Source organism: Camarhynchus parvulus, chromosome 5 (genome assembly GCF_901933205.1).
Source record: "Camarhynchus parvulus chromosome 5, STF_HiC, whole genome shotgun sequence".
NCBI lineage: Eukaryota > Metazoa > Chordata > Aves > Passeriformes > Thraupidae > Camarhynchus > Camarhynchus parvulus.
Genome location: NC_044575.1, coordinates 14,801,945 through 14,821,198, shown reverse-complemented (window position 1 = coordinate 14,821,198; position 19,254 = coordinate 14,801,945). Strand labels below are relative to the sequence as shown.

The 19,254-nt window shown below is 47.6% G+C and overlaps 1 protein-coding gene across 1 annotated transcript in view; it reads left to right on the top strand.

Moving 5' to 3' along the window:
* CD81 (CD81 molecule) overlaps window positions 1-15,125 on the top strand; it is a 33,436-nt gene extending 18,311 nt beyond the window's left edge. The window contains exons 3-8 of the mRNA XM_030949444.1: window positions 4,157-4,254; window positions 7,132-7,206; window positions 9,845-9,952; window positions 10,539-10,634; window positions 10,948-11,037; window positions 11,736-15,125. Coding sequence (XP_030805304.1) covers window positions 4,157-4,254; window positions 7,132-7,206; window positions 9,845-9,952; window positions 10,539-10,634; window positions 10,948-11,037; window positions 11,736-11,798 — 530 coding nt within the window. The 3' untranslated portion in view covers window positions 11,799-15,125. The remainder of the gene's footprint in view (window positions 1-4,156; window positions 4,255-7,131; window positions 7,207-9,844; window positions 9,953-10,538; window positions 10,635-10,947; window positions 11,038-11,735) is intronic.
* The last annotated feature ends 4,129 nt before the right edge of the window (window positions 15,126-19,254 follow it).

Below are 19,254 nucleotides of genomic sequence, written 5' to 3'. Positions count from 1 at the left end.
TTTGTTTACAGCAAACAGCGCTGCTTGTTGTAAAACCCCAGAGAAAGCTGCAGAAAAAATGAGCTGGGAAGTGGCACGTGAAAGGCAGATGGAGCCTTGCTCTTGCCAAATTGTACCAGTTTGGGTGGAGCCCTGAAGGAGCAAATAACCATTTTAGTCATGAGTTCCTCACCCAGGAGAGGATCTAGGGGTTAACCAGTCTCTGATGCTTACACAGATGAGGGAGAGGCTTGTGAGGAATCTCCTCTGACTTTGAGGAGGATAATGTGTCATCCCAGGATGGGATGACAGGTGCCTTGCTCACAGAGACGGAGCCCAAAACCACAGCAGGCGTCATGGTCCCTGTGTGCCAGGAATGAAAGCTAAGATGTGTCAGGCTGCTTTCTGGGAAAAGGGCTTGGTCGTTCCAGTCTGCACCGTGATTGCTGTGAAATAGTCCCCCAGCTGCCTGGCACCCAGTCTGAAAGTGGAGACCCTCCCACCAGCCCCATTCCTTGAGGGGAAGGATGGGTGTGGGAAAACAAACACCATCCAAAGCATGTGGTTGGGCACTTGGATTGCCTTCCTTTGCTTTCTCAGCCTTCAGCATGGCATTTCTGTGGCGAAACTCCGCTGGCATTCCTCATTGCACATGCTATTTTTGCAGTAAATACTTTGTGCTTGTTTTTAAATAAGCTTCGGCTCAGAGTCCTGCTCTGCTGCCTCCCGGGAGAGGCTGTCGTGTTCTGGCCCTCAGTAACAAAAGGCGACTCCATAACAGCCGCTTGTTTGTGCCTGGGAATGAAGCTGGCCTTTATTCCAAAAACCTTCCAGGGGTTTTTTGTGGTTTGCCGAGCTCAGGCCAGTCGCTGCTGCCCTCTCCCCCGCCTGGCTGCACATTCCTGCTGCTCCCACCGCGCTGGCTGCATCCGCTGGGCTCTGCTCAGGAAGCTGCACGCGGTGCACATCTTCTTCCCTCCCCTCCTTTCCTTCTTGCTGTTTCCTCACTTGATAGCGGTGCTGGCTCTGACGAGGAGCTGGTGAAGTGAGAGCAGGCAGAGAAGTGGGAAGCCAGGATGTCACTTGACAGTCCAAGGTCTGCACAGCCTGCCTGGGGTGGGAGTTCAGCAGGTCAGGATTGGTTTTGTTTTTTTGAAGCTGCCAGAAATCCCAGCAAGAAGCAAGTACAGAGGTCACTGGAAAACTTCTCTAAAGCAGCAAATGTCTGTGTTTCCTCTTAGTCTTCTCCATCAGTTGAGGGCCTCACTAGGCTTTCGTTTCCTAGTTTTCAGAGCAAAACTTTCCTAGCCACCAGTGTTTTCCTGATGATCTCAGTATCAGAAAAACATCTTTTACAGTGACAGCAATCATTCACTGGAAAAACCTCCCCAGGGACATGATAGAGTCCCTATCACTGGACGTTTTCAATATATAATTGGGCAGAGTTCTTCATGGTCTCTCCTAAGGTTCCCAGTCTCACAAGAGGTTGGACCAGGTGATCATTTGAGGTCCCTTCAGTCTGGGCTGCCCTGTGACTGTGATCTCCTGACAATATTTGTTCAGCCCAGAAGGTGCCTTCAGTGTTTATTTAGAAAAAAATTAGAACAAAACCTTCTGTCTGTGGTGACCTTGTTGTGGGGGTCTCAGCATCATTCTGCTTGTTTTTCAAATGTGCTGCATCTGCTTGTTACCCATATACTGGGGAGGTTAGCATGAATAGTGACTTGTCAGATGTGGAAATGACTTGCCCCTAGCACAGCTTTGTCTTCTCTCTACTGGGAGAAGGAGTCAGAAACTGCTGCACTCAGAGACAAGGAAAGTTGATTTTCTGACTTGTGATGAAGACTTGTCAGTTGAACTGCCCGGCACTTAAATTAGAAAAATCTGTCATGGTTTGGGTTGAAAACCCAAGTCAGCAGCTTCACTGGTACAAGCTGGAGTGGTGAGGGCTGGTTCTTGGGCATTAGCAGCTTCTGGTGACAGTGAGCAGACCGTTTTTGGGACACCACTGCTGGTATGTTGTTCTTTGTGAGACAGCAGTTATGCGGTGTCTGACAGCCTCCATCAGTCTCTCTGGGGCTTGGCAGGTGTCCAGCAGACTGCCTTCTTTGTACAGGGTTTATTAATGCCTTCCCACCACCTCCAGGGCCTTTGGGGCCCCTCTGTCCTGCACACAGCCCAGCCCACTGTTTGCCATGCTGTCTCCCTGCCCAGCTGTTTCACCTCATCCTATCTCCAGCCATTGGGACAAAACCACTTCCTGTCCCTTCAGGCAGGCCTACAGAACTTCATCTGCTGGCCTATCCTTTCCAAGGAACTCTCCTGGGACGTTTCTTTTGCTTGTTTTTCCTTTCTTTCACCTTCACCTAAGGAGGTGTCTCATCCCCGCTCGCGGAGCGTTTTGCCTGTTGTTTTTCCATGGCTCCTGGGCGCTGCTGAAGCCCCTGCAGAGCCCCTCAGGAGGTGCAGCTCGCACCTCCAGCCCCGTCGCTGACAGTGCTGCCGCGAGGATGTTGGTGTCTCCAGCCACAGCTCCCGTCAGGGTTTGTGATGAGGGGCTTCCTGCAGGGTCAGCATGCTCCATTGTGGCACTTCCCCTGCAGCTGGCTTCCTCCCTCCTGCAGGGCCTAAAAATAGAGTGAGTGCGGTGCGGCTGGGACACACCGAGAGTGCCGGAGCCGCTGGGGCGGCGTTTCCGTCACCGCCACTCGCCAAGTCAGCCCTGGCATTGGTGCTTGTGCTTTTGGCCTGCTGGTGGGCTTTGTTTCAAAGAGGGAAGAAGCGGGAGCCAAAGTCCAGCCTTTCCCAAGTTTGAAAGATCAGTAAGGCAATGTTAAACAAGTGGAGACCATTATTTTGTATCTGGTGTTTTAGAGAAGGGTTTTGACTTCACTCTGCTCTCGGTGCATGGCCTTTAGACTTTGCACTCTAATTATCAGAAAATTGTTTAAAAGCTGCAGAGATAAGAAAAACCTTAAACATCACAAGCATGTACAAACAGTTTTAATCTTGAGGTCTGTTTATATGTTAGGGCTGTTCCTAAAGGAGAGCTGACAGTCTGATTAATAACTATAAAACATTTTCACTCATAGCAGAAGAAAACATTTCATTGAAGGGATGTGTCTCCCAACCACTAGTAAGATTCACTGTGTTGCTGTTACCTCTGGGATGTCCCATGTTCTTTCATCCTCATCATGATTATTTTGTTTTCTTCGCTGTCCATTAGAAATAGTGACTGCAGTTGTACCTGATTTGTAATTTTTGCATGTATGAAATTGCTTTTGAATGGGAAATAAGATTCACTTAGAGAGTAGTAGAACCACAATACTTGAGAATATTAGTTAACCAAAAATGCACTAAATATAAGGGATACACCAGCAAAAAGCTGTGTCAAATTTAACTGAGCTGGTAGTGTTTGGCTGAGTAATCACTGTGGCTTCACCAGTCTCGTGGTTGGTGAGACCATGGTGATTACTCATGGCAGCAGACTTGAGATAAGCTCTTGTTTCCTGAATGAATAAACTTTTATTCCTCTGTTTTCTGAACCACTCCCAATGCCTCATTTCAAGCTTTGAACTAGTTATGGTGCAACTTGCCTGTGCAAATTCAATAAGTTAAAAATGTTGTATTCTCTGTGGAAGAACCTATAACAAAAAAGAAGCACCAGATTTTAAATGAGATGCTTAAGCAGTACTTTCCCCTTGGTTTTATGGTTCATCTGCCTTTAAAATGTTAGCCAGATAAATATTTGTATGATGTTTAATATAAATAAACCATGTGCCTTACTGTTTATTTTACAAGATATGCTAACTAATAATTTCCATCTCTGCTTAAATATTTAAAACACCGTGCCAGGGTAACTCCATGCTACAGCTGTGAGGATACTGTAGAGCTCTTGTCATGCCTCCTACATCCTCTGCCTAGTGCTACTCTCAGTGTTTCCTCTTGTTTTGGGGTGATGGAGACATTAGAGCTGCAGTGTTGGCAGCTTCAAACACTTTGAGACCCAACTCATGTACATTGTGTTCTGCTATGTCTGCTGCCATCACACCTCCTGAGCCTTAATTCTGCACACCCATAATTATGCACCCCAGGAGCCAGAATGTCCAGCCAGGCAGGAGGGTGCTGCTGGACAGAGCTGTGCAGTAATGTGTCTGCCTCTCACTTTGCCTTGCAGGAATCTACATCCTGATCGCAGTTGGGGCTGTCATGATGTTCGTGGGATTCCTGGGATGCTACGGCGCCATTCAGGAGTCTCAGTGTCTTCTGGGAACGGTAGGAGACACAAAGCTTTGGAGTCACTTGGCACCCTGATCTCCCTGCTGCATGGCACATGGCTGTGCTTCCCTTGCTGGGGTCTTTCCCAGCGAGCGGGGCTGGCAGGATGTGTGAGCACAAACGTGGGAGCTGGGTGACCTTTGCAAGGAGCAAGGCAGTGCTGTGTGGCTGAGGGTGTCTCTGCCCAGCCTGTGCAGCTCTGGCTGAGCTGCAGTGTCCTTTCTGTGCCTGGCTGCAGGGCAGAAGGGCTGAGATCAGCAGCATTCTTAGAGACTCTTTCTCTGTTACATGTGAACCCCCACCTTGCAGTTATCCCTTTGTGGTCTGGCTGTCGTACCAAGCACCCATTAAACCTTTTTTCTTACCTGGTGTCCCCTACAGCATCCCCTCTCACTCTGTTTCAAGGCTGCCTGTAGCAATTCTGGTTCTCTTAAGGAATCATCTACTATTTTTATCTGTTTGGACAAGGAAACTGCAAAGATTTTCCATAATTTCTTAGTGAGAACATCTAGGTATATCCTGGAAAATCCATTACTGAAGTGCTACAGGCGTCCTTGATGTGAGGCAGCAGCTCAGGATTCCTGGCACAGGATGAGCCTAATTGGATAAACTGTAGCCACACCAAAAGCCTTTACCTTGGGAGCAAGGGAGACCCATTTATTTAAAGCAAGTTCTCACATGTGGTTCAGTTTAAACTTGATGCATAAAAAATAAAACTGGAAGGGTAAAACGTAATTTTTTTTTTTTTTTTTATTCAAATGACTTTCCAGCACTTGGCTTCATTGGGCTGGAGGGTTCTTGGTAGTGGTGTAACAACTCATGGGTGTGGGCTCAGCTGGGACAGAGGGAAATGGAGCTGCTTTGCCTCACTCTCACAGATGACTTCACCTCTGGTTGCTGCTGATTCCCAATAATAAGGGGATGCTTTTCCCCACTGTTGATAAAACAGTTCTGAATGTAGTGGATGGGAGCTCCAGTAGGAGTTTGGAGGCATTATCCCAGCTGCTGGGAGTACAAGGAGCTTGCACACAAATCTAACAGGGGTTGTTGGAGCACAGTTTGGCAGCTTTGGATTTTTATTTTGATTTGTTAATTCAATGATTACAGACCCTGAACTACCTCTCACTCCCTCCTGAAGTTAGAGGATTAGATGGTACAGATATTACAGTTAGATGGGCAGATGGTACAAGGTACCCGAGGTCCGACAGGGAAGCCGGCTGCTCTGGCTGAAATTAGCAGCTCTAGCTGCTGTGCACTGCCTGTGTTTGCTCACACCTTGGCTTGCCAAGACAAGTCTGGAGATGCCCCATGAGGACACTTTCTGCTGGCCAAGGCTCCCACTGTGTTCCAAGGACATTTCCAGGCAGTGTCCTTGGGGTGTTTTAGGGAAGCAGCCGTGCTCCCCTTTCTTCCACCTAGCTGAGGGAGTGACTTTGGGATTACTGCAAAAGGGAGAAGTACAGGAAGCTCCATGCTAAAAAAATCCTGTGCCAAAGGTGGCATGGAAGCTGAGCAGCAAGACCTAAGGAAGACAGGAGGGAGCCATTTGGCATGGAGCAGGCTCTGCTCCCTGGAAAGGGGCTGGGACACAGCCAGTTGCCTGGCCAGGACCACCACTATGTTCCTGTAGCATCAAGCTGCATCTCCTGGTGTTCTGGAGCTGGCTTACAGGAGAACTGAATCTGCACAAAGTTGTACCTCCACATCTGGGATAAATGAAGCACCCTTCACTGAAGGGTAACCACTGCAGGAGTGAGCCCTAGTGCTTAACCAGACTTACAGTGGCATTGCACCCAAGGTTTAGGGCGGTGTGAGTCCTTGGAGGGGATGTGGAACCTAGTCTTTCAAAGATGTTCCTGCAAAATTAGGAATAGCTAGATGTTCACATAGGGGTTGATTGTTCAGGAACTGGACAAGGATGTTGGAAGTCCTTTCCTCCTGTCAGGTTAATAGTTTTGTTTCCATTTTGCTGATAACCCTTTGCTTTTGCATGTGAGAACCAGGTCATAGCTCCTGTTTCATCTGTTGTTGGAGAAAATGTGCTGACTGTGTTTTGAACAGAGTCTGCTCAGGAGCCAGGGGCTGTTTTCCCACGCTGTACTGTAATTTTGTCTGTCCTTGACTGCATTCACCTCTTTTGCTTCTTGACTTCTCCCACTTTGGGGCTTTTCCCAGGAAGAAGTCACTGAGTGATGTTGTCACAGAGGTGATGTTGGCTGCATATGGAGCACGCCTCTCTGTGCCTTCTCATGTGACCCTGATGTATGAGTTTACAGCTTCCCATTCCCAGTCCAACTGACCAACCATCACAATGTGTTCCTGGGATCTGAACAGAAAGGGAGGATGGCAGCGAGGAATGCTGGAATTGCACAAACAGGGTGGGACTGTGGGAAAACGTCACTGTTAGTATTTATGCAAAAAACTGCAGTAGCCTTGCAGGGCTGTGGATGCCAGAGAGCTGGCCATAAATTACACCCTGACATCCCCAGCTCCTTAGCAGCTGAAATGTGCTTTTAACCCTGCACTGGCAATTCCACTCCTCAGAGCATTTGTGGCAGAGCAGAAACCTTGTCTGGATGGTCCTGCAGGTGCATGAAGCAGAGCAATGTATCTTGTGTTACACAGGGCATCTTCATTCATCCCTGCCAGTCCCTTTGTGGGAAAGGTTTTGCTAATCCCTGCTCAACAATCTGTACATGGGTGGCGTGTGATGAGTTACAGGAAAATGTGTTTGGGCTCAGTGCATGTATGAGAGAGAAACTGGTTTGAAGTCAGATGACACCTTGCTCTGTCAGTGGAAGTGCTGCTCCACACCTCTCCCCACCTAACTGCTCCAGATATGTTAAAGATCCCTCTCTTGATTTGTCTTTGCAGTTCTTCACTTGCCTGGTGATCCTGTTTGCCTGTGAAGTTGCGGCTGGAATTTGGGGTTTTGTCAACAAAGACCAAGTAAGACTCTAAAACCTGTGTTTGTGGGACTGGGAGGCTGGGGCAGAACGGCAGCAGATCCCAGCATGAGCTGTTTTGCTCACAGACTGCTTCCCGACTGGGTAACAGGGGCTTGGGTTAGCAGTGTGACCTGGGCAGGCCACCTCGCTCCTCTTGGCTGGGCTGATGAACTTTAAATGAGAGCACTTGATGGTAGCAGCTGCCCTTAGGGTATGTGGTGCGATGTCTCGAGTAAAAATAGCCTGTCTCGCTTGGGTCTCCTCCGAGCTTCCACGCTGTCAGTCACGGGGGGGTGGATTCGTGCATGGAGTTGTGAAGGAAAGCCATCTGCACGTCCTCGGTGCCAGGGAACAGCAGCGAGCCCGGCGGGAAGTGCCAAAGGGCGGGAATGCCGTTCCAGGAGAGCCTGCAGTAACGGCATTGCTTGGTGCTTCCTGCTCCTCTCCAGTGTCATATAACCTGCCTCAGCCCTTTGTCTGCCAGCACTGGGCTTGCTGTGATCCATGTGCTCTGCACACATGAGGGGTCCATGTCCTGTGTCTGTCCCTGCTAGGCACCCTGCTAGGGACTGCTCAGATAAGATTTCCTGGCTGGAGGAGCTCACCTGAAGGGTAGAACTGGAAATTGCAGCTTTTCCCCTTCTGTTTCTGCTCACCTTCCCTTCACTGTGGTCACATGTGCTCACACACACAGGTTTGGTCTCAAAATGCAGAACTGCCTGTGCATGGGAACTGTGGCTGTCTGCAGCAAGTAGCAAGCCTGATCACTGAGCCTCAGGGGTTTGGAGGAGAGAAGGGGACTGCTTGTGCTCAAAGCCAAGGTTAGACTCTCTGGCAGAGTAGGAAATGTGTTTACTTTCCTGAGAGACGTTAGCCAGCTGTGTAAGTAGGTGCTGGCCTGCTCAGCTTTCTATTGCATGTGAGTAGTGGCTCCCAGGCTCCGTGTGAATGGGAACATCCTTGTAGTCATTCGGGAGAGAGCACGACTTCACTGGAATAAACTCTTCTGTGGCTAAACAGTATTATGCAGGCACAGTGCTGTTTCCTAGTAACTTTAGTGAGCTAATTAACCTCTGCAGAGGGGCTGTGCCTCCTGCAGATGTTAGTTTGTGAATCCTGAAGAGTCCAAGATGTGCAACTGCAACTGACAGCAAAAAAAAGTGAAGGCTGAGTAAGGAGGGACCCCATGGCTGTTGTGTCCCATCCTGGGGAGAAAGAGCTTGGCCACTAGCTGAGAAATGTAGGATTTTCCAATACAGAAGTGATGACCTCAGCCCCCAAAATTAATTTTGCAGTTTAAAATGAAGGGTGGCAGTCTGTTGGCATCAGCTAGTTTTGCAGCCTTGATCATGAATGGGCTATTTTGAAATCCCTGCTCACAAAGCAGGCTTGCTTCTCCCTGCCTTGGTTGGGAGCAGCACAGGCTGGGAGGGAAGCACTGAATCACCCCAGCCACCAAGAGATGCTTCACGAGGGACACTTTCTCAAAGCTGAAGGCAATCTCTCCCTCAGCTTGCCTTCTTGGAGATGCTGTAAATTCAAAATGGGGAGGCAATAAATAGGATTTTTTTATTTTAATTATTTTTATGTACAAGAATGAAATGGTTTGGTTGGAGAATATCATCCTCCAAACCAAGCTTTTTTGAGTAGTGATGAAAGAGTTCTGGGATAATTGATTGAAATCGTGCATCATCTTGCTGCAGTTTCTTTTTTCGTATGCTAATCCGGCCTGTGCTGCCAAGAGCAGATGTTCCAGAAAGCATTTTCCCTTCCTTGCTTTTATGTTTTTCTTTTGCTTCTCCTGCATGGCCTTCTTTCACCTCTCTCTCTCAAATTATTGAAAGGTGTTAGAGGAGAAGTCATAAGGCCAGTTCCCTAAAAGTTAGGAGATTTCTGCACTGTGGAGCAGGCCCTCATGGGTGGCTGCAGTTCACCAGCCAGGTGGCAGGGTTAGAGTCTGGATAAGGTGTCTCACATAAGCACTTACAGGACAGTAGTGTCTGTAGGGACCCAGCCAGGGTTTTAAATCCATCTCAACGCACCTAAGCTTCCTGACCCAAATGAGCTGTCTGACCAGGCTTTAGTGTGCAATCTCTCCCAAATTCCTGCCATCCCCTCTGAGCCACTCAGTAAGCTGAGGTGCCTTTATTTACAGACAGCCTTGCTTGTGCACCCCACCTCCTCCTGACTTTTCCAGCATGTCCAGCTTCTGCAGCCTCAGTGGGAATTGTGTTGCCTGCCTGCTTTGTCTATGTGTGGTTCAAAATGAGACGTTTCTGCCTTCCTGAGCCCAGCAGCACATCCACATGGGCTGAAGGCTATCTCACCTTCTGGCTCACCCTCCAGGCCTTGGCTGTCTTTATCTCCTAGACAGAGCCTGTGGAGGGCTCAGATAGTGTTGTCTGAAATTTGCTGGCTGGTGGATGGGGTTCTTAGTACTTGTGACAGCTGGAGCCCTATGCAAGACATGCTTTTTTTCATGTGCAAACAAATGTTGTCCAAATCTATTCAAAAACTGCTCATCTTACTCCAAGTGCTATTAGAGGGAACCTGTTCTTCAGGCACATCTGCTGGATAGGTTTTCTCTTCCTCCTCCTCCTCCTCTGGCTGAAAAGGAGTTTTCCCTGTGTCCTTCCTAGATAGCCAAAGATGTGAAGCAGTTCTACGATCAAGCGCTTCAGCAGACGCTCATGGGAGAACCGGATGCAAACAATGCCAAAGCTGTAGTGAAGACCTTCCATGAAACGGTAAGGTGGTGGTTGTGCTGGAGAATTAATAATGGAAGTCAGGAAAAGGGGTGGGAAAAGCAGAGTCTAAAGTGCAGATACTCCGTGCGGGTCTTAGCCTATCAAGTTTGTTGTTGTTACATTTTAAGAAGCAGAGTTGTGCTCTCTTCAGTATTCTCTCCATCACATGGTGCTGGGAAGTCTGGACCAAACTTTGATTAAGTTGCCTTTCATTTACCTCAGCACCCCTGATTTAAGTAAAATTCAATGGAAGAGGAATGTAGCTCTGAGGATACAGGATCAGGATATTAATCCTGATACTTGGTCCATTCAGCAGGAAACAAAATCCCTGGAGAGAGCTGGGTTCACTCTCCTCCAGAAAATCTATGCCAGATCTGTCTGGGACTATTGTAGGAAGCAGCTGCATTGCATGGAAAGAAAAAAGTCAGTTTGGTGACTTATTCCCCACCCTTGTTTCCCCCTCCAAGATGCCTCCTCAATCTTGGGTGACTTCAAGAATGCGTCATGGTGGGGAGAGCATTGCATAAGTGTTTGCTGTTTGCTGATGTTGGCTTTCCATTGTTTCTTTTTTCCTCTCTCCATGTAGCTGAACTGCTGTGGTTCTGATTTTGTGACAGCGACTTTCACTCCTGTGTGGAGGGATGACCTGTGCCGAAAGGACGCCCTGAAAAGCTTTTTTGAGGTAGGCACAGCTGCTTCAGGAAGCCTTTGCTGCCAAGGAAATTTGGGGATTTATTGGAAAATAGATGAAGGGTAGAGATTTCATTTATTTGGGGATGGTGTAGAAGGATGTTAAAGGTTCCCATTTGGTTCTTCCTTTGCTGTCCCTGCTTGAGGGCACTGATAGGTGCAGAGGGATGAAGTCTAGTTGGAAGTCCTGAGGCCAGGACCTGGGGACATAAGTGGAACCAGGGGGAAGCTGACCTGCCTTTTTTGGTGCTGGGGGTGGCTGTGGGGAAAGCAGGCTGACTGACTTGTGTGCTTGTCTGCCTCAGAACGCCAACTGTCACAAAAAAATTGATGAGCTCTTCTCCGGGAAGCTCTACCTGATTGGTATCGCTGCTGTCGTGGTTGCTGTGATCATGGTAAGTGTGACAGCCTAGTGGGACAGGGAAAAGCCACCTCAGGGCAACCTGGTCCTCTTCCAGCTGGGCTGGATCTGTCCCTCTCCTCTGGATGCCCCTGGAACTCCACATGCAGCACCAGCCTTATGCACCACAGGGCTCTGGAACATGGCGAGACCAAGGACTTCATCATCCCTCTGGGGAGTCAGGGTGTTAGGCGAAGCACCTGGCAAGCTCAGTAGAGCAAGAGCACCTGCAAACCCACCCAAAAAGGCAGAGCACCACTGAAACCTCCTCCAAAACCACTTGTTCTACAGGCTGCCATGTTTTGTTGCTGGGATCTGCAGTGGGAAGGGATTTGCTTGCTTTGTTCCGTTGGGTTTGCCCCCTAGTGAGGGCTGGGTGCTGTGGGGGTATCTGGCATCTGTGGCATCTGTGCAAAGGCTGGGCTGTAGTGCTGGAGGGATTTCGAGGCATTTGCTGCATAGCTGTCAGCCAAAAAGTTTGTCAGGTACTACCACTGCTGCCAGTGAGAGAAGGGAGCACAGTGCCTTATCTCAAATTGGCCAACTCCATATGAAAACAGCAACAAAGGTGTAGCATCCCTGCCCTTACCTCTGGCATGAGAGTGTTAATGTGGAGTGGGGGACCTTGGGATGAGGGGAAGTCTTGCATTGTACTGGTTGTTGCCTCAGTGGTGCCCCTGTGTCTCTCAACAGATCTTTGAGATGATCCTGAGCATGGTGCTGTGCTGTGGCATAAGGAACAGCTCCGTCTACTGAGCCGTGAGAGCCGGGCAGGGGAAGGGGGGATCAGGGCGAACGGCGCTAGAGGGGACCTCAAGTGCCACCGAGTGACTAGGAGACATTTCAACAACAGACAAAGAAAACTGTGTATATAAATGCTTCCAATATTACCATACAGTACTTATCATTTTTATTTTGAAGTACTTTTTTTTTTTTTAATAAATAAAACTTTCCCATATCTTTGTGGCTGAGTTAGTTACACATCAGTTTTGTGTGATGGGAAAGCTGCTGTAGCAGGAGATCAAGTCCTTCCTCCTCCTTCCCCACCCCCAGTAACTCAGAAGTAACATTGGTGGAAGATGTGTGGAGGAGAAGGGTGCAGCCTGGTCTCAGAAAACTTTGCCTTGGTTTTACCAACTTTTTTGATTGGATGTTGAAGTAGAATTCAGTATTTTTGTTAATTTGTATTCATCTTTTCCAACCATCACCCCAGCTCCCTGGTGTTTCCAAGCTGTCCATAGGGAAGCCTGGCTGACTGTCCAGAGCCTGGGAGAGAGGAGGGGAAAGGATGCAGCCTCCATCGCCTGGGTGCGATGTATCCCAGGGGAAACACAGACATTGTTCTCTCCAGCCTGTTTCCATTGGTAGGTCAGTCCTTAACAGAAGTCATGCTGAAACTTTTTTACTCTCTAATGACTAAAAATGTTTTTTGGTTTAGTAATTTTTTTTTCCTTGGGGCTATAATTTTATAAATTGGCTCAGTTGCATTGATTCATTGCATTAAAAGGTCAGTGGCTGGGGGTGAATTTTAGTCCCAGTTTTTCAAATATAAAAAACCTGAAAATTAAATTACTTTTTTAATGTCCTTCAGTGTTTCATTATAGACATATGTTTCAAGGAGAATCTAGTCCTATACCAAGTTTCCACTGTTAAGCTAATGCTCACATAGAAATTATATTGGAAAAAGAAGAAAACATAAAAAAGTCCTTGACTTTAGAAATCCTGCTTTTATGTACTGCAGGATGATGCTTGGGTGTTCCCAACCATATGTGTACATGCTTAAAATTTCATCTTTGCATCACTCTCTTGTTCAGTGAAATTATTCTTAATTATAGCATATTGTCACACACTGTAATATTGCTGAGAAATTGTCATAATCTGATTGTGAAAAAAAGGTTATTTTTAAGACCTTCCAGTTATATTAACAGCAGATCAGCTTATAAAATCAAGGTAATTTAGCATGTTAGATCACACCAGTTGAAACACATTCTTGTGATCTGGTAACTTTGGTTATCACTTTGATGTCTGTGGCTTCTTTTATATGCCACTCTGTCACCATGTAGATAGAGGGGGAGAGTGACCCAGGAGCTATGTAATAAAATCAGAGTGTCACTAAAAAGATGATCTATATGTATAGTTCTATAGATATATATTTTTAAGCAAAGCCTTTTCCTTAGCCGTATGGGCACTTGAGCTGGAAATTATAATATCTCAGCTCTTTTGCCACCTTGAAGCAGGTGAGGGGAGGAGTTTAAATTAGTGATCACTTTCCCCACTTCAGGAGTATTTCTGTTTCTTAAAGTTTTTCTCCCCCTTTGTCACAACAGAGAGCTTCAGATCTGATAGGGAGGGAGGCCTGTGATCATCAATCATTTTCAAACCTAGTACCTTGTCCACTGCACGTGGCTGTCATGGCTGTTGCCATTACAGGATAGAAGATTCCTGCACTGGGGCAAATTGATCCATTCAGAAGCTTTTCTTCCCTTCTACTCCCCCCTTTCCTCTTCCTGCCTTTTAGTATATAGGGCCTTTAAAAAGTATATAGGTAAATATATATAGATATATATATCAAGTTGTGCTGGGTAAAGAGGAGGAAGTGCTTCAACAGATCTTCATATTGAGAGGTTGGACAAGGAAAGATTCAGCCTTAGAAATAGCCTTAAAGCAACACTGCCCTGAATGTCCATGTTGTGCACATTGAGAATGAGATGAGGTTTTGCAGTAGGTAACCCCTTCCCCTGCTCCCCAGCGTAGCTCCTTCAGGTCATCTACTCTGTTACGTGGCCATATGTATATGCATCATCCAAGCATGTGTGTTTACATCTATGTGCATCAGGATTGTCAGCGTACAGAATGGATGTGTAACTTGCCACCTTTTTTGTTGACTGTTGGTAAATGTGTATAAATATGCCATTAAGCATTTCAATTCTGTTTTCTTTTCCTTATACCGTATTTTTTGATATTGTTCAGTATTCAGTTGATGCTGTGTACATAGCTGGAGCTCTGTTTGAAGACAGACTGGGTCTCGATGCAGGTCAGGTGTGTCCTCAGACATTGTACTTTAAGGGTTTGAGTTGTCCCAGGCAGGAGCAATTGGGAGAAAGTGGTACTTGAAGAGGGAATTTGAGAGCTGTGAGAGGAGGAAGAACAGGAAGTTTGCTCAGACTGTGTCCCACAGGGGGTACTATTCCAGCTCTGGCTCATTTCAGAGGTGGCTTACCATTGTGGAGAGTTGCAGAGGCAGCTTCCTGGGCCATCTCCTGTTTCTGTGGCTGCTGCAGGAAAGGTGCTCAAGGAGGGGAACAGCTAGAGGAGGATGATGGGAGCAGGGACTGAAGGATGCTTGCAGAGAGGACAATGCTTTCTTTAGTTACCAGCTGAGTCCCCACAACTGATGGAATGGTCCTCAGCTGGAGGAGTCAGCCCTGGGAGAAGAGGGACAGAGAGGAACCATCATGCTTAAGAACAGTGAAGTCGTTGAGAAACCCTCTCTGAAAAAAAATACCCACTTGGGTCTCCTGTGAAGCTGGACCTGAGTTAACACAAGCTAGAAAGGGAGCTATGAAGGGCTGAGGGGACTCGTCCCATTGCAAGCCCTCAGGATCCAAAAGCCACAGGGTTCTTCTGCCAGTTGGTCAGTCCCAAAGCTGGCTGAGGTGAAGGGGGAAAACCCACTAGGCAGCACCCCTGCTCTGCCCAGTGCCTCTCCTGCATACCGTGCCTTTGTGTGTGCAACATGGCAGTCTGTACTGCTCCTCTCCGCAGCCCCAGGGAAGAAAAGGATGGAATTGCAGGCTGTAAATACAACCCCTCCCTCTCCATGGAAGCATCCCTCCTGGAGCTAGTGGCAGCTGAGAAAATGGCTGTGAGCTGAGATGGGGATGAGGAGTGTCAACTGTCCAGGTCTGAGTTCAAAGACCACATCCAAAGGTCAAACAGAGCCGCTGACAGCTTAACTGAATGCTTGGGATTTTTTCATACTGTGGAGCATGCCACAAAGCAGTGTGTTTAACTTCTTTCTGCCTTTTTTTTAAAAAGAAATGAAACAAAAATCAATTTAATAAACATTTCTCATAGTGTGCATAGTGTGATGAACTGCTGCAATTTTACAACCAGTTAACCTTAACACCAGGATGCTTTGTGAACCAGGCTTTGACAGCATGGGATTTTACAGCCTCTGGGAGGGGGGCCTGCAAGCAGGCTGAGAATGCATCCGGACTGGTGCTGAGGGAAGGCAAAAAGGTTGCTTGCCTGAAATGGTGCCTGCTGCAGTTGTGCCCCTCCCCACGGGAAGGGGGGCACAGCTGGAGGGCAGCTAATGTGGATTGCAGAAAGCGACTGTGCTGAAATTCGGCCCGGGGTGGAGAGGGGCGTGGTGGTAGTCCTGCGGACACTTGAGGGGCTCCTCCTAAAGTGACCAAAATAGCCCAAAATGCCCTCTGCTGCCATCTGGATGGGGACTGGGCTGGTAATGCCACTGCTGCTGCTCCCACCTGCCCCTCCGCACCATCAGAGGAAAGCCTGGCTGAGAGCGAGGTGGGCGGCCAGGTGCTGTGATCCCCCAGCTGCCTGCCTTCCTCTGTCGTGGACTTTGCACTGTGTTTGAAGCAGGAATGTCCTGCAGCAGCTGCCAGCCATCACCCGTGCTGGTACAGAGAGGGAGGGGATACAGGGTGAGGGAGGGCAGGGAGGGAACACAACGTTGAGCTGCTGCAAAGGAAGGCAAGCCCTGCTCCCAGCGGCTGTGCCTGTGCTGCGAGATCATGCCCATCTGTTGTTCTTTCACTTGTTTACCTGAATGTTAATGGAGTCGGACATAATGACTTCTGGAAAGAAAAAAAAAGTGATATTTAAAAACAATAAACAAAAAAAAGAAACAAAGCAATTCCCCCTTGTTAGTGGATTTTTAATGATGTGTTGTCAGATCTTGTTTCCTTCTATCCTGTACTGATTTCTGCCACATCTTCCAAGGGAACAGGCATGTCTCATTCTTGTATTCAAGCAAAATTTGGGCTGCAGGGAAGACTGTCCTCAGCTGACCCTCTAGGTGGTTTCCCATGAATGTGATGCTCTTTGCTTCATGCCTTAAAACGTTTGGATTGTGGCACTGCATTGTTGCTCCAGATGGGGATAAAATTATTCCAGCCTCTGGAGCTAGGATTAAGCTGATGTGAGTCACTGTCAGGCTGGTGTTTGAGTGGAGAAACAATAGTGGAGACTAACTGGCAAAACACAGCATGTATTTGGCATCCAGGGTGTGTGCCTTGGGACCTCAGCCTGGAATTATAGCTGGGATCTTAAACCTTCTCCAGCCAAATGGGGAAAGTCCCCTTTGTTTGCACTTCAGTCCCCTTTATTTGCTCTTCACGTCTGAGTATGAGCATTGATGTGCTTGAAACAGATGAGCTGAATATGATACTGGGAGAGGACTGGGTGAAACAGGCCCCTTTAAGGTTGTGTGGAGATATGGGTTATCCTTGGAGAACAGCAGTCCTCCATGTCAGAGCATGTGAGGGCGCCGGGATAAGCAAGTGTGAGGGGAAGGGTGGATGCAGTGCTTGCAGCTTATTTGTGCTCATATTGCACAGACAACCCTGGCTTACATTTCTCTTTAACATTTTTCTCTAGAGGTCTGAAGGACCTGGAAAGTCACTGGAGACCTTACTGTGGAATTCCACTGCCTAGGAATGTGACTGTGGAATCTTTTTTTTTTCTTGTGAAACAAGATTTTTTAGGAATTAAAAATACAAGCATGAATTTTTCTAAACTAGACCATGCCAGGATATTTTCCAGTGGAAATTCTTTTCCTCCTCTCTCCCAAACTGTTTTTTTTTTTTTTTTTTTTTTAAAACCTCCTAGAGTGTTTCTAATGAGAAGTTATGGAGGTATTTTTTGCTTTGGCAATCTCTGTTTTGCAAGCTTCATCTGGGCTGTTTGTTTTCTAAGCAGCAATGAGCCTAATTGTCTGGTACTAAGACTACTGTGATTAACATGCATAAATTGCTCATGCCATTTCCTAATCAGAGGTTGTCAAAGCTGTAACCAAGAGTTGCAATATTCTCTCAGGAGGGAATAAATCCAGCCAGCTCTCTCATGCCAGAGCTGTTGATGGTGGAGGTTTCTGCAGAGGAAAGCACCCTGACTGCTGGATGTGGCTGCATCCTCCTCTGCCTGCCGGCTCCGCTTGCTGGGCTCAGGGATGAAGGATGTGTTGGTGGCTGTGCTCACATTCCTGCTCTGAGCCACTGTTTCCTTTGCTGGGCATGACAGCACGGTCCTTCCAGTTAGGGGAGGAGAAAAAGGTGACTATTTCAACAATCTCATTCACTGTCGGGGCTGTGGCAGGGCTGGGAACTGTGGCTGCACCAGGGAGTCGGTGACAGTGAAATTACAGCCCCCGGGGAGGAACCATCTGCCACCAGTGGGTGCTGAAGGGGAGAGGGAAACAATTACCCAGCTGACCAGCTCTTGAGCAAGTGGTACACACAAGCTGGGAACTCCAAGTCCTGTAAGTATCATGCTCTGCACCTGAACTAGAGAGAGGCTGCATATTTTTCCTGACCACTCCCCAGTTTCAGCCTGGGGAGCATCACATTGCCTTGCACAGGGCATAGCCTAAGCAATGGGACGCAGAACATCACACTGCCTTGCACAGGGCATAGCCTAAGCAATGGGACGCAGAACATCACACTGCCTTGCACAGGGCATAGCCTAAGCAATGGGATGCAGAAGTGCTGTTCGGGGCAACCCCTTGAGCTGACCTCTGGCGGCCTGATGCTTTCACTTCAGTGCTCAGGGACCTGGAGCAAACAGAAAATACCTCCCAGGTGCTAAAACTGCTGCATAACCGAAACCCACGTTGTTTTCACACTTGCAGACACATTAGAGGGTATAAAAACTGTGCAACCACTGTGGTCTTCCTGGTGTTTCTCACTGGATTTAGATGACCCAGCTCAAGTGCCAATGGTTGCAAGTAACACTTCTAATTACAGTATAATCACACCTTTTACTTTTTTTTTTTTTTTTTTTAGAAAGTGTTTCTTGGCTCTGCTTTGCTAGGGCATTCCCTCATGCCAGAACACAGCTTTGCTGGGTATTGAGAGGTGTTGGTGTTGGGCCAGGAGAGATGGCATGCACACAACACCCTGCCTGCTGGCTGCAAGCAAACTGCTGAGATTTCCTCCAGCAAGGATTCATGCTGTCAATGCAAGGCTCGGTGGTGGTTGATGATGCTCCCACGGGTCTTGTTGGAACAAGAGATCTGGGGAGTTTTAGGTTTCTGTGGGGTTTTTTTGTTAATGTTAGCTTCAAGGCCACTCAGCTGGTTCCAGTGACCTTTTTCAGCCGTTCGTTATGCTTTTTTTTTTTTTAGTATCAAGCACTTTGGGGCAGGGATAGGAAAAACGAAAAAGCAGCAAGATTGGGAAAAGGGTTTTCTTGGTGCAAATATTCTGTAGTTAAATCAAAATGAACAGACACCCCCAACTGTTTTTGTTTCTTTTAAACAACTGGAGTAATTGCAGAGGGTATTAATTTTGCTCATAAAGGACTTCCCTCCCACACATGCAATGTCTCTAACAAAAAAAAAGGGGTTGTGGCGTCTCCCTGCAGGTCCTCGATAGGCTGGCAGTAACATTGTTATTGTGAAGAACAGAGTTGATAAAGACCTTCATAGCCTGCCTGCATTAAAACTCACTCCACAGGAACTAATTTCATGTAGTTACCTTAGGGGAAAATAGCACCAACATGGGTAAACAGCATTGGAATAAATCTAATCTGTTGCAGGACCAAATGAAAGTACAAAGTAAAACAGGTAAGCTCAATGTAGAAGAGAGTTGGTATCAAGCACTGAATTCTGAAAACCCACCCCACAAGGGATTTCAAGGCCATTTGTAGGATTTCATTCTGGCAAATGGGAGAGGACAACTCATTTATTTCCTTCAGGCTGCACCAGTCTGGTTTGGTGTGACTGCGTTCTCCCAGCAGAGAAGGCTGCGGTGGTCATGACTCCGCTTTTCCTTTTTGCTTGCAGGAAAATGCTCCTTTCCCAACCCACCTCCCCTCAAGAGCTCCAGCATCAGCTGCATGTGGCCACATCTGGGTAACCTCCACATCCCTTCCAGATGCAGGAGATATGGAAAAATGCATCTTACTGCTCTATCTGGCTCTCAGGAGCTGGGTGGCTGTTGGGGAATGGCCTGCTGCTTTCCTA